The 14,426-nt window shown below is 40.9% G+C and overlaps 1 protein-coding gene across 5 annotated transcripts in view; it reads right to left on the minus strand.

The window, feature by feature from the left end:
- KCNQ5 (potassium voltage-gated channel subfamily Q member 5) overlaps positions 1-14,426 on the minus strand; it is a gene marked incomplete at its 5' end in the record, with an annotated part of 296,587 nt that overhangs the window by 18,435 nt on the left and 263,726 nt on the right. For 2 of the 5 annotated variants that reach the window (XM_082305873.1, XM_082305872.1), the window contains 2 exons: positions 7,310-7,530; positions 13,072-13,128. The exons of 1 other annotated variant lie outside the window; for it this stretch is intronic. In XM_082305873.1, the coding sequence (XP_082161999.1) occupies positions 7,310-7,530; positions 13,072-13,128 (278 nt within the window). The remainder of the gene's footprint in view (positions 1-7,309; positions 7,531-13,071; positions 13,129-14,426) is intronic. 2 more of the 5 variants (XM_082305876.1, XM_082305874.1) reach the window with 1 other exon arrangement.

Consider the following 14,426-nt stretch of genomic DNA (forward strand, 5'->3'; position numbering starts at 1 on the left):
AATACAAATTCCCTTCACTACCCCTAGAAGTGATTTTCTTTCAAATTTTCCTTTGCTTTAAACAACAAGCTGACTCTCTTTCAATAAAGAGTTCACATAAATTGTTTTACCGTGATTGTTTGCTAAACTCCATAGGAAAAATCAACTGAAAAAAGCAACACTAATTGGGATGGAACTTAATCGCATGCTTAATGATAAGAACGCCCAAGGCTCCCCCAAAGAGAGAAAGGCGGCAGCCCATGTTTACATGCTTTCCAGAGCAGAGGCCAAGAAAAAGGAGGCCCAAGGGAGTGAATCATGTATTTATTTCCTTGATCCCTGGAAAAAAAAAAAAAAAAGTTTCTTCTAATCATGAAAGAAGGAAGGAAGCACAACAAGTAAACTTCCATGATGTGCTCTTCATGTTAGATGCTTAATATTTGTCTAGAAAATGACACAAAAATCCCTGGTAGTACACAACAGTATTGAAGTGGCAAAATTAAGAAAGAAGGAATAAGGATGACAACATTTGAAAACATTGTTTACAGGGAGCTTTCATGAAATGGTTACTATTGCCATGCTGGAAAGCAATTTCTCAGGAAAGGAAGGAAACTCGTGCCTTCTGGAAGGAGGAACGCTTCTGTACAATCTTGTAGGAGCTCCCTTTCCCTTCTGCATGACCTGAGCCTCTACCCTGCAGGCAGTACCTATGTGTAGTGCAGTAGTGCTGTATCCATAGCCTGTGCCTTTCTCCCTTGCCTTTCTCCTGAAAGAGGCAAAACTTTCCAGATGGGGAAGAGAAGAGGACATCAGAACTGGAATTTGGTAGTTGCAGTGCAGTATGAAGCAGAATATTACGAAGAATATCCCTAACAACATTTTATACGTGAAAGCATTTCTAAAAAAGCTCAGATTTGGCCAAAATGGAAGATAGGATTAGTGGAAAGTTTTTTACATATTCTGAGTATAATTATCTAGTCTCCTTTCTTTGTAAGTACAATTTTTTAAGGTCAGAAACCTAATTTATATCAGTTATCATATAATGCGGGCAAGTTCCAAATATCTAAAATTCTAGCATTCCCTGCTAACAACTCTCAATTATCTTTAGTTATTATTTAACTTCTCAAAAATTTTCTGCACTGGCAATATTTCATGGAACAGCTCCCACTACTTAATTAAAAAGGAGTCCTTTTCATTTTGAGTGATGATATGGAGAACCAGGAGACTTTCTAAAAACAATTCATTATGCACATAATAATTGTGCAGTTAAAATGGCTGGTCTTATTATAAATAGTGACACATTAGCCAGCAAGTTTAGATGGCCATATGAGAAGAGTAAAAAAAGAAAAGTGGTAGGTGACTCTAAACATGATTTTAGTGTATTTTTAGATAACACATCTCTCTGTTATTTTATATACACCACTTACAAGAAGATAAAACTGTAAAAGAAATTGCAGATATGTATGATAAGATCTAGAATTGTGGACTAATGAGCTGAATGTCATGCCTAATTGACTGTCTCTCTGCAAGACCTTGTACCACACAGTTGATACGATGTCCAATATTCCGTAAGGCCTACAGAGGTCCTACACCCTGGGAGATTTCCAGGTCCTGTTTGAAGGAGGTGGTAGCTATGGGCAAAGGGAGAGAGAAAGACTGCGGCTTTAGATTAATGTAGCCACAGGAGAGTCCTGTATTTTAAAAAGCCATGAAGGATTTCCCCAATAGCATTTTATAAAAATAAAAACATTCCTCAAACGTTTCAGATTTTGTGCAAGTGGGTTACATGGTGGTTGGAAAGTTTTATGAGTGTCCTCTCAAAATGACTTGTTAACTCATTTGTTCACTCTTCACTGCAGATGAGGTTATCTGAAATCCATGCAAATCGTACTTCTGTGTGGTGGTCTGCTGCTGTCCCTCACGGAGCTGAGCTTGCCAATCATCCACCTGCGACCACCGAGCAAGTGCTCAGTCCAGTGAGCAACGGTGCACAGCAGGTTCCTCAAGACATATCGTAAAGAGAGAGACTAAATTATGGGCTCATACAGCCAGGACCTTGGTTGGAATGAACTAGAATAATGCCTCAAAACCAATAGCCTGTACTTATTTACACAAAATGAAAAAATGACTCGTAGCTTAGATCAGAATGCCAGATTATTTTTATAAGATCTTCCTAATTAATTACAGTTAAACAATCACAAGAAAATAAATCTCCTGTCTAGCACAAATTGATATATTGCTAATAAAATGTCATTTAGTCCCATCATATGAGGTTTACACAAATTGAGCAGCTTTCTTTCGACATCATGCAGCTTCATTTTGAATCAGCAAATTAAGCTAACTGAGATGTAAAAGCAACCAAACTAAGGACCTTTGCCACATCAAGTGAACCTTATACAAGGTCAAGATGTTTGTGCTACTGAAAGGAAAACCTGTCATTTTTGCAATACATAAATTACGTGGTAGTAACTGAGGACATGGGGGCTGAAATGCACAATTGCATTCTTTCCATGGTTATTATAATATACTCTACCCTGAGGATTTTGTGCAAGTACTCTGTAGGGAATGAAAGGCTAGAGGTCGTGTGAGCGTATAATGTTCAGGGATGGTGCAAGAAATCAAATATTTCCTTAGAGAGTTCTTTTTAATTTACTTTAATTAATCAAATGAAATATGTTTGTAATATCTCCAGTGCTGAACGCTTTTGAGATTTTATTCAAAAAGCTACACAATGTCTCTAGGTTACAGTAAAGGCACAATAACTCATGCAGTGGCTCAGAAGCATAGGATGGTAGAAAACAAGTATAATAGGGCATTTTTTGTCCCTCACTGAGAACTGCATGCACAACATAATATCCATTCATTACTTCAGCTGTGGCTGTGCAAGACTGGAGCATGATTTAAGCAAAAAAAGTTCCTCAGAAAAGAGGAAAGGAGAGATTTTGTGAGGTGAGTCTCTGTGGCTGGACCTACGCTAAATACAATGAGGCACAGGCACAGAGCCTTAAGCAATGGCGTGAGATCACCCGTACTATTTAATCGTTTGCACAGACTCTGAAATGGGTTTGGCCACCGCCAGTGGGTGTTCTCATGTGCTGGGGGCCATTCCCCATGGGCAGTTTGGCTGCGGTTTCCCTGTTTTTGGTGCAGGGATACAAGCTGTGCTGCATGAGGGGAGGCCTTGGGGCCAGAGGTGGCTCCTGGCTCGCTTGGTGTACGGGTATGGTGGTGTGCGGCTCTGAGGTCAGGCAGGACCTTCGCCCATGTGATGTGGCATCCCTTCGCGGGAGGCTCTTGCACGACCCTATATGATTCTTGTATCCTTTTAACTGCGTGCTTTGTAAAACTTCACTATTTACTGTTCTTGAGTGGTGAAGATTTCCCTTTGATCTGCTTGGTCCTGATAATTCCCTTTTAAACTGATAACAGGAATTAGAAATACAGCATCCTGGCACCTTCATTGATTTGTGCAGGGTCTCCTCTTCAACAAGAGTTCTGGCAGTTGCGAGCCACATTTCACCAGAGATTGGGCATGGATTTTAAATCAGATTACATAAGTCTTGGTTTTCAATTTCGCTCCCCTGTGCTGTTGTTAAATGCTCTAGAAAGTGTCTGCAGCCATGCTACCAACGCTCTCTCCAGCCATCAAAGCTCTCTCAGGTTTGGATTCCATTTCCAAATGCACATACGTAGCTGAAATAATCGCTGCTGTTGCCAGGCCCACTTTGGCAATAGCAATAAATGGTTTATAGGCAGTTTCAGAGGACTGTTGTTACCCATAAATAAAGCCATTTGTGCAACAGTTTTGGTCATACTGTTCTAAGGCTGCTACACCAAAATCCTTTTGGGAGATACCTGTGGCCAGCGTAAGTGTTTTGCTTACTGCCAAGAAACCCTCCTTCTGTGGTTTTAGTATGCAGCAGGGAAGCGTTAGTAAACTTTTGTTACCAGGTAGCCTAAGAACAAGGCTACTACATTTTCAATCATGTTAGCCTTTTAACTGCCTCCATAAGCTCCTGTCTGGATTGGAAACATCCCTTTACAGGGCAATGTCTAATTGCTAATGTTTAGTTTTTCCAGCAGTCTCTTCCTGATCATTTTGGCCCAGATTCCAACCATGTCCTTTATCAGAACTCAGTCAGCCCTGCAAAGTTGCTACATTGACTATCTGCCTTAGATCATCCTGGTACACTAACAATTTCTCTTCGTTTCTGAACCCTCTACTTATATATTTGCTTCTTTGCTTTTTTTTTACATGGAGTTCAGTGCACCTGACCTTCGCAATGAGGTAATTCCTCCTCTGCCTGCACTAACGGAAGAACATTTACAACCCCACATCCCATACGGTGAAGGAAAAATCAAGCAAATATGAGTGTCTTTTCTTTTGGAAAGGGAATTTCATAGTGAGATGTTATTATTTTTTCATTAGATCACTGATATAAAATTTCGACACTGGACTGAGTACCCAGTACTATGTTGTCTCTGTACAAAAGGTCTATTGCAAGTGTCATTTCTTCTCCCCCCAAACATGCTATGGAGATATAAGAATCACCAGAAGGACCAGATTTTCAAGGGTATTGTTTTGTGCCCAGACTTTCGTCTAGAAAGGGGAGGGCTTCTACTTTGGCTGGAATATCAGCACACCAAAATAATTAATCCTTTGGCCAGAGAATGCCTCAAGGAGGAAACTGGAGGTCTTGACAACTGAGCGATATTAATAAAATGCTGCAAATACTGTATTTTCATCCAGTGAAAAATGCAAGATGTTCTAAACTAAATACATCATCTCCAGATCCTTGTCATTGGGCTGTCAAATGCAGCAAGCATATCAAACTATGAAATTGGTAACACACCAAACAAAAAAAGAAATCAAGGTTGGTAGCACCTGACTTTTCCTGCAATGGACTGGGGAAGGTAGCAGGGAGCTGCCTCTCAGCAGTGAGCACACTGGACATCTCTCTGATGATACCAGTCCTAGAAGTAGCTGGACAGGGTCCCAGAGTGGAAACTTGGCATTTGCCTAAAAGCTGGACACAATGGAAGCTGTTCCTCCTGCCACAGATGAGAAATTGGTTATATCTGTTGGCCCCAGTTCATAAGGGTGGACTAGTAGCTGGAAACCGCTGACAAGGAAACAGGCTGTTCTTGCCCTGAGGAGCGGGAAGATCTTTAAGGGTTTACGCACAGCAATGAACACTCTGTTGTTGCTATTATCTTTTATCTATAGAAACACCCAAGGTGCCGTTTATGCCACCTTTTCCGTGAAAGGGAGACAATAAGAGGGAAACCGATTTTCTTGTGCAGGTCATTGCTATTAACAGCAATATGTACAGGACGAAATAGAGGACACACTGAGGAAATGTTTCTGTGACAAATGGGCTGATGAAAAACTAAACAGATGCTTGAGTGAGGTGCAGGCTGTGGGGCTGGAGCAGAAGTGAGCCGCTGATACCCTGGGAGTGTGCTCAACAAATTGCTCTCTTCTTAGGTCACTTCCAGGCTCAGAGTGAGTTACGGGGGTTTAACCTATGAAATCACTTCTGATGTGGTTTTGGGGAGATACTCTTGCTATATAAGTGGTTATGTAGGAAGCCTAAATTTAGACAGGGCAACTTCAGCCACACTCTGGTACCTAGAGCATTTCTCACTTCCATTTGTGGAGCAAGCGGTCTTGTCCCAGCTCCACGTCAGCATGAGACCCAGGCCAGCATCACACAGCCCCTGTGCCACAGCTGCTGCAGGACATGACCCATGGTCTGTGCCCCAGAATGGAGTGAGGAGTGGTGAGCAACCTGGATAGCAGCCTGATGGCCAGTGCACCCCAGTAGCTCACTGTAACGCAGCCAAATCCGGGATTTGTGCATCTGAGAGGTCTCCGTGGGGGAGGGCTAGCCTGGAACGATGACCTTAGCAAACACTGTTGGTTTGTCTTGTTTGCCCTCCAGGAAATGTTTATTTACCCAGGCTTTTCCTGAAGAGATGTGTTGCGTAGGAGGTCCTCAGCTGAGGGATGGGGCATTTCAGTTCAATGGGTATTTTGCAATCTACACGTCTGTGATAATATGTGCTCTTAAAAAGGAAGCAGACACCAAAATCGCACTTCTGTCTAATTAGTTTTACCACAATTGTTGGATGTAACATGCATAATTGCCACCGTAGAAAGAGTTTAAATTTATATCTCTTTACTTGGATCAAATGATTTATGTTGTACCTTTCCCATACAGTCAGCGTCATTGCCTCCTGTTGTAGCCGATCAGTTTGTTTCCCTTATTTTCTACCTGGGAGTCCCACAAGAAAGATCAAAACGTTCGTAAGTTGGAAAAAATGTGAATGCAGAAACCCAAATCCACTGGGGCAGCGGTACCCAGTGCAGGACCCATCCCTTACAGGGGCTGGGCTCATCTGGTGTTCTCAGCTCCTGCCTGTCGGGACGATGCTCTCACCAGCTTTGGTGTTCCCTGGTTAGGGGAGTCACTGTCTCTGTTTTGGCAAACTTTTGCAGATGAAGATCTTTGCCTGAACACTGACTAGTTTAATGCCAGAGAGGACCTTAGCTGGCCAATGGAGAGCAGAGAGGGGCAGCATCCATTCCCATGGGGAGGCAGCGTGTGGGAAAGGCTACATTCCTGCCTGCTGTGGGGTCAGCGAGCCATTTTCACAAAGATCCACTTCTTCACGTGTTAGGAGTCCTTCCTACATCTAAAATACCCTTTAGAAAGCAATACATAAAAGCACTAGCACTGGTTTTGTTTGCTAAAGCCGCTTGCTTTACTGAACCTGATACAACCCTGTAAAACTTAAAGCACCCAGTAGTATATCTCTTGGTGGCAGGTGGCTGTGCTCCCAGGGGAGGTAAGAGGGCATCTCCCATCTCCTCAGCAAGCTCCTCTGCTGGGGGGGGGCAGTGCTGTACAAGCTGTGCTGTCAGTTGGCAAAGGCACAGCCAGCGCAGCATTTGTCACGGTGTGCGGCCCACCAGCAAGAGGCAGAGGGCTGGGGCAGCAGCTGCGCCCAGCAGTGGGAGAGGGGCCGCAACAGCAGAGCTGCTGCAGCCAGACCCGTGGGATGAATTTAGTCCACCTGCAATTGTCCATAGTGACCCCCTTTTCCACCAGTTGCTCCCTATGCACCACTGACACAAGATTTCTTATTAAAAAAACTCCTGTCAGCATGCTCTTTGAAGCAGGCTATAGCTTTCTAGTATCTCTGCCCTGATATAACAATTCTTTCTGCTTTCCAAATACAGGTTGCATTCACAGTGCAGGTGTGCAAGAGCGTGAGGAGGCTGGCCATCGCACGCAATGGCAAATGAGGTATGGAAAACTCCTACCGTCGACCACGGGTTTGGGCTGCGAGCTCTTCAGCCGCAGCGAAGGCCTGAAGCGGGTTCGGTCATTGAAGCTCCAGCTCTTCTGGACTTTGGTTGGGCTGCCCTCGGTGGCAATGTCGGCACTTGGTGACCGGCGATCTCCAACTGAAGACTGCCTGTTCTTTATACTTTGACCTCGTGGGCTGGCCATCCGGACCCGCTCCTTAAAACTTAGCTTTTGACTGTGAAGAAGAGAAATGTATTTTATTTCATGGTTCCTCCACTCTTTTTTTCTATCGTATCGTATTAGGAAATAATTTCTAAAAATTCTCAATAGTATGAATCTGTTTATTACACACTTATTTTCATTGAATATATTTCATTTGGGAATGAAACTGATTTGATGTAATTGTTTTTTGATAGAGGCATTATCAATGGCAGTCTATTTTACAGTACAGAATAACCTTGTAAAGGAAATTGAAATCAACAAAGAGAAACAAATTTCACCCAATTGTTACAAATTAATGTCTAAGATTTTTTTATTATTCCTTGACTTTTAAATAACTTCATTTTCATCTTAGTCAGCCCAGCTCAGTGCATTTCTGGCCATCTCTTCAGATAAACAAGAACGAAATGTATTCTATTATTACTGCATGCCATGTAGTGTTGTTTTTTTTTTTAAGCAGGCAAAAATACTGTTAGTATATTCATGCTTTTTCAAAATGTGGCACTTCCAACTTTCCATATGCATTGTTAGTGATCACTCATACCCAGAATTCCTTCTTACAGCACTTGCTTGGACAAGACGAAACCAAAATTAATAAAACATCCAAGAAACAGCGTGATGACCAATTAATGGAAATGTAATGATACGCTGTGTGCTCGCTAAAGTCATTGCTGGAGATTAAGCTGGGAGCTGACTACCTGCAGGTGGTATTGGACAGGTGTTTTAGGACAGGTACTAGAGCCCAGCCAAGGTCATGACTGTGACTGCTGGATCAATGGTGGCCCCGTGGTCTTACAGTTGACCAATTGTAAGCTGATTTTTTTCCTTCCTGTGCTTCTAACCCTCCCCTCCAGTCAGCTAAATGTGGCTCGTGTAGTTTTTCTATTTTCCAGTGCTTAAATTAGCTTTGCTCACGTCCAAATATATCTGATGAACATCCTGTGGTCATCCTGACTATCTACCTATGCTTTTTCATTATTTAACATTTTTGCCTTTGTTTCTCTCTTCCTATAGCAGAAGGCACAAAGGGGAAACAGAAAGGAAGTCTGATACCAAGGTTTGGAAGCCTTGTTTTATCTACAAGATTAAGTTCAATTGCCTGTACAAGGGAATGGTCGTCTTGATCAATGGTTCTGTTCTTGCAAGAGATGATAGGGGCAATACGGTAGCTGCTCATGGTATGATGTTACTGGGTCTTGCAGTCTTACTGCCTTGGCATGGGCTCTGGGTGTGCTTTTAAAACACCTGTAGCAAAGACTGTCTACCTGCAAATTATAATTGTACTTGAAATTAAGAGACTTTCTAGTACTCTCAAAGTCTTTGTGTTTAACTTCTGCCTGCCCATAAGATGTTTTCAACAGAAATGAATTCTGCAGCTAATTAACTAATGCTAACATGAACTATGTGGTTCTTGGATGTTTAACCTACTGCACTCTGAAAATACAGTGTTAATATGTAATTACATGAAATGGAATGTGGTTATAAACTTCTGCAGCTGTGAAATGTTGAGATAATCAGATATCTTTGTCCATGCATAGCATAGCATAGCATCTCATTCTGAATACAAACATCACTGAGAGCAGAAAGGATGCAGCTTGTAGCAGGCAAAGCACATGCTGGGAAGCTTATAATGACATAATTTTCAAGAACACTAAAAAATGAGCACATCAATAGAAAGATTATTAGATAAATGTATTTCTATATGGCATGTTGAATCACTTGAAGGAATACCTTTACTATAATTTCTGAATGTAATCCCCTTCTTCCCTTGCCCAAAGTAAGCAATTGTTGAAATAAACACATGATGGTGCTGGAAATGTTATCTGTTTCCATTGCAAATTGTTACCCGCACCTGCAGTACTGTGTGCTGTTACATAAGCAATACAAAAGACCCGCAGAACCTACTGTTCGAAAGAAAAGTGAGTTCTAAAATTTAATTTTCAATAAGAATTACAGTTCAAGACTGAATTACATTTCAGCTCAGGAATCTTTTGCATTGTACAACTTAATGAAAATATAAGCTGTAAGATATTTATTAACCACATTATTGCATTGTCATACAGCATAAGGAACAGAATTAAAATGGACTTCTTATTATAGATATTATTCCTAGGCATGTGTCCCCTGTGCTTTTTTTAACTCCTCTTATGGCTCAAATTGTATTTCCTATTGAAGCATGAAATCAAATTATATTTTTGTTGACAAATCTTAGAATAAAAAAGTTTCTGGACAGCTCTCTTCCTGTTGCGCTAATTAAAATGAAAGGAAAATTGATAAAATAGCCATAAAAATGATCAGTATGGACCACATTTTTTATAATCCCATTAACTCCAGAACAAAAAGTAAAATAAAAAAATGAAAAAAGCACACATGATGTTCTGTCAATTAATTTGTACTAATGAAAGCACTGGCTGCCTTTAAATGGTTTGTATACATGATTATTTCATTTATAAAAGCTGAATGGTACACAATGGCTACTTAACCTGAATATCTTTAGTTCTCCAAATCAAAGCAATGAGGCAATGGTGAAAGGAACAGTAGACACTTCATCTGTACTAGAGACATTTTTCAAAAGTGCAACACTGAGAATGAAAGTATTAATTTAAAATGCAGACCTCATACTTAAAAAAAAAAATCCGCTTTGTAGCAATGGCAATGTAATGGCATGCCAAGGGTCCATGCGGAGAATGCTGCATCGTGAAGAGAAACACAGCCCCTGAAGGAAGCGTGGTTTGGAAACTCTATTTTGCATCTTGAGAGTTTCTCCAAAGACACTGGTTATAGCAGTTCTTCGCTTCTTGGATCCCTGTTCCTATTTTGAGACTGGTGGGAAATGTTCCTGAAGTCACTGGGTTGTACTCAGCGTAGGCATAAATCGTATGACTTGCACCAGTGGAGAATTCATGCCTGGGAGAAGAAAGGTGCTGTCCTTGGGAGCACCCTGCCATGGGGCTCTTCTAGATATAATAAATAACAGATCATGAAGGAATAACTGAATCAGAGCATTTTGGGGGCATCCTAACTAGGCTTTTTCCCCCAGTGAAAGTCCCTTTCCTCATAGGTTATATAGTTCCTGGCTCTTGATTTTCTGTTGCAATAGTGGTGGAGGAAGTATTAGAGATACAGAGTGGAGATAATCTTATACCCTTTCAAGGATACTTGGGCATTCTGCACTTGAATCAGTGGCCACTGAAGCCTTTAGGGCCCTTTACTCTGATTTAATGATGGTTGGATTAGCACTGTCCAGTGCCATGCTAAAAATCCTTCACCGCTTGCAGGACCTAGCCTATTATATTTTTGTCTCTCCCCCTTCCTCCTCTCTTTTTACAAGATACCCAAAGGAAATCCCTTGAATTAATGTAAACCTGTTCATGGCCTTTGGAAATTCACATATCCCTGTAAGTACTCCCAAACTTTAAGTTGAATGTTGGTCCAAAAGCCAAAAACCATGAGAAAGAATCAGGAAAACAAAATTGCACAAGTTCCTGAATCAGACCTCAGTGACAAGGATCTGAGAGAACCACAGCTGTCTCCAGTCATGTCTGCATTCCTTTAGATGTGTCTCTGTCCATCATTTCTTGTGCCTTACGTGACTGATAGTTTATCCCAGTTGGTTTATATACATATTTGCTTCCTTTTACAATCTTCCCTGGCAATGCTAATCTCTTTGGACCTATTCTCACAGGTTGCAAGTTGTGGAATGTATTCATATCAATAACACTGAAGCTTTGAAGCATTGAGCTTGGAAGTGGAGATCAATTACAACTGGCACCTGTGGGAAAAAAAGCAAGTGACTTTTCTCTATTTGTTTCCCTTCTGGCAGGTCGGTTGTAGGATCTTACTGCTTATTCTTCCTGTCAGTACTGGCATGAGCCCTTCACTTCCCTGGGATAGCAAAGGACTTTCTAGTTCTAATTTCTTCTTTTTTTAAATTCTGTCTTTTCCACCTTTGGTTTATGAAGGAATAGGTGTTTAGGGACACTAGAGGTCACTGTAGCTTCACTGCAGGGGGAAAGAATGCTTCTCTGCTGGACCAAACGACTAGACTTGGAAAGATTTTGGTTTAATCAAGAAATGCCTACAAACCTTTGCTTTTCTCTCCCGTACTCACAGCTCTGTCTGTCTCCGTGGACCAGCTTACTATATTTTTTGGTTAACGGAGCATCTCTTTGCATCCCAGTCCCACTCCCCTATTTCCCTGCCTGTCTTCCTGCATTTCTGGTCAAGTTTATCTTCTGCCCTGCTTCAGCTGCAGACCTGTAGCACTGCTGCTTTACAATTTGTTTTTCAGCTTTTCATACTGAGCCAGCTGGTGGAAGCGGGAATAGGAAGAAATTGAAATGAATCAGAAGTAACTGGATGGCCTGAGGGTGAGGGAGAATGCTTTGGATCTTGAGCCGAGACAGAAGCTAAAACTGACAAAAATTATCACCCATGACAAACAACAGCAAGCAAACGTACGTGCCAATTTTCAGCAGTTAACTTCCAATAAATACAGATGTTGATTCTTACCAAGCCTACAGATGACTTTACTGAAATTAAACTCAGTTGAACAAATGCAAATGCAATGGATAGTACAGTGAGGCCTGAAGTTCAAATGTTCAAGACTTCTCCACCAGTCTCATGCTAGGAGCATGAACCCAAGAAATGTAGTGTTATATCTCATACCTTCAATGAGTAATAACAAGAATGTCAGGGACAAAATGTGTTAAAGTTCAATCATCAAACAGAAAAAATAAATGAAGTTCAGGGATTTTGTGTATTTTTCACTTTTTCCAAACAGTTTCCGGATTAAGAGAAACTTTTTTTAATCTCCATTTTCTATCATCAGTTTGTACTTCCATTATCTTTTAAATTATTTTTAAAAAGTAAGAAAAAAAATGTAATAAGCTTCACTTATAAATCAAAGGTTTCTTCCTGTAAGATCCATCCATCTAGGAATTACCATTTTTGGTAAGAGACACAATTTCCACAGAATTCAGCTGAAGCAGATGGTTGATTTCACATGCATCCCTCTACCTTCCAGTACAGGGTGCAGGCACAGCTTCCACGGGCTGTGTCCAAGGGGATTCTTCTCAACAACAATTGCACGTTTTGATGCTTGGCATTGCCTAGCATGTTATAGCTTGATATTCCCCACTAGTTATTAGATGGAGAACTCAACCGCTGTGGTTATAAAAATCCTCTTGGACTTGGGGAAGTGTCTTTACCCAAATATTCACCCCCAGTTTTAGGTCTCTGCAGGGTAATGCATTCCAAAAGTTCAAGTCTCAGGCAGAGGAGGGGAACCGGGCTTCGGCAAACTGCGGCGTGCTGCACACTGCAATTGTCTGACCAGGTGAGATTCAAAGAACTGGTATTATTGCCATTGTCTTAAAGTAGTCATTGCAGGCAACAAGCAACGAGGGGAATCACAAGCACTTAAAAAAAAAATCAAGAAACCTCCTTTGGAGAAGTAAGGAATTTTAAAGCACTAAGGAGGGGAAGTAAATGAATCATGCACCTGATGTTAGTTGGCATTCTCAAACATCATGTGAATAGGCAGGATGCTGAATACCTATGTTTCCGAGGGGTGTACATCCTGAAGAGCTTCTGTTTATTACTACAAAGCTTACTAGGAGTGAGGGGAAATAGAGGACCGTGTTACTAAGCATTCCACTGCTAGGTAAGGGGTTAGGCTTTCCACCTCAAGTTAGATTCTGCATCACTGGCAATTTCTTTTTCGTATGGTGCATGCAGAGAGTTTACATTAAATCTATTTTTAGAAACAGGTATGATATAGGAGGTAGAGAGAATTCCAGAGTACAATTTACTTGTTTCCCTCAGGGCAGGGATGAGTTTTGCCCCCAAGCTCCTACACTGGCAAAACTCCTCCTTATTGCACCAGAGAGAGTTGTCTGAGTAGAGAATTCATATTCAGGCTCACTAGTTACAACACTAGGTGGGTGACATTCATTCTTTGCAGACACCCAATGCATGTCCTACACACAGCTTAAGACTCCTTATACTCTCAGGACGTTGTAAGATTCATCAGTCTTGATCTAGTTTCCTGCAGAGGAAGAATTTCAGCCACATTGTGTGACTGAACAGAAATAAATATTATTTGCGTTCAGTGTGTGCATTTGTAGATATGGAGAATTCAGCATATAGGCTTTTTAAATGACTTGCGGAACTCTAGGACTGATTTATAGAAATATCTCATTTGCAGCGTGGATACACCAGAGAGGTTTTCTACCATTACTTTTGATAAATGATTAATTAGAATACTTGTGTATAATATTTTGAGAAATATAATGTACATATTTTTCTTAAAATCAGTATGAAGCTACAGCCTCATAAGCGCAGCTCTCTCAACTCAAATGCACAGCAACATTTAGTTACCTAATGAAAGACTGTAGGTCTATACATGACAAAATGCAAGAATTCATTTCTATAAATATAAAAGTCATTTTGGCAGGAAAGAAAATAATTAACTTTTATCTAAAGTAATAAGAGTTTTTCTCCACCGTTATTAGAATGGAGTACAGAGCGAAGAGCATATTCAGAAAGCAATCCAATGCACTACTTGTGCAAACACATCTTCATTTAAAGAGTGAAACAAGAAGCAGCTTACTTAGTTCACATAGCATCCCATGCAAGTCACTCAGCATTGCAGTAAGAAAGAAGTTAAATAGTCGATGACAGTTACCTCGAAGTATGTTGCAGCAGTTTGCATTTACATTTTTACCACAAAAGACCACATACACCACAAGTATTTTAAGTGATACAAACATACAGCAATATATCAGCATAAGAATGATAAACAGCCACCGACAAAACACACCTTTTTTAAAAAGGCACTGAGTGGTCTGTAGGGTTTTTACTGTAGACCAGGATCTCAGGAGTTGACTAGTTCATTTTTATACCTACACT

Source organism: Platalea leucorodia (assembly GCF_965183815.1).
Source record: "Platalea leucorodia genome assembly, chromosome: 3".
In the NCBI taxonomy this organism is placed as follows: Eukaryota; Metazoa; Chordata; class Aves; order Pelecaniformes; family Threskiornithidae; genus Platalea; species Platalea leucorodia.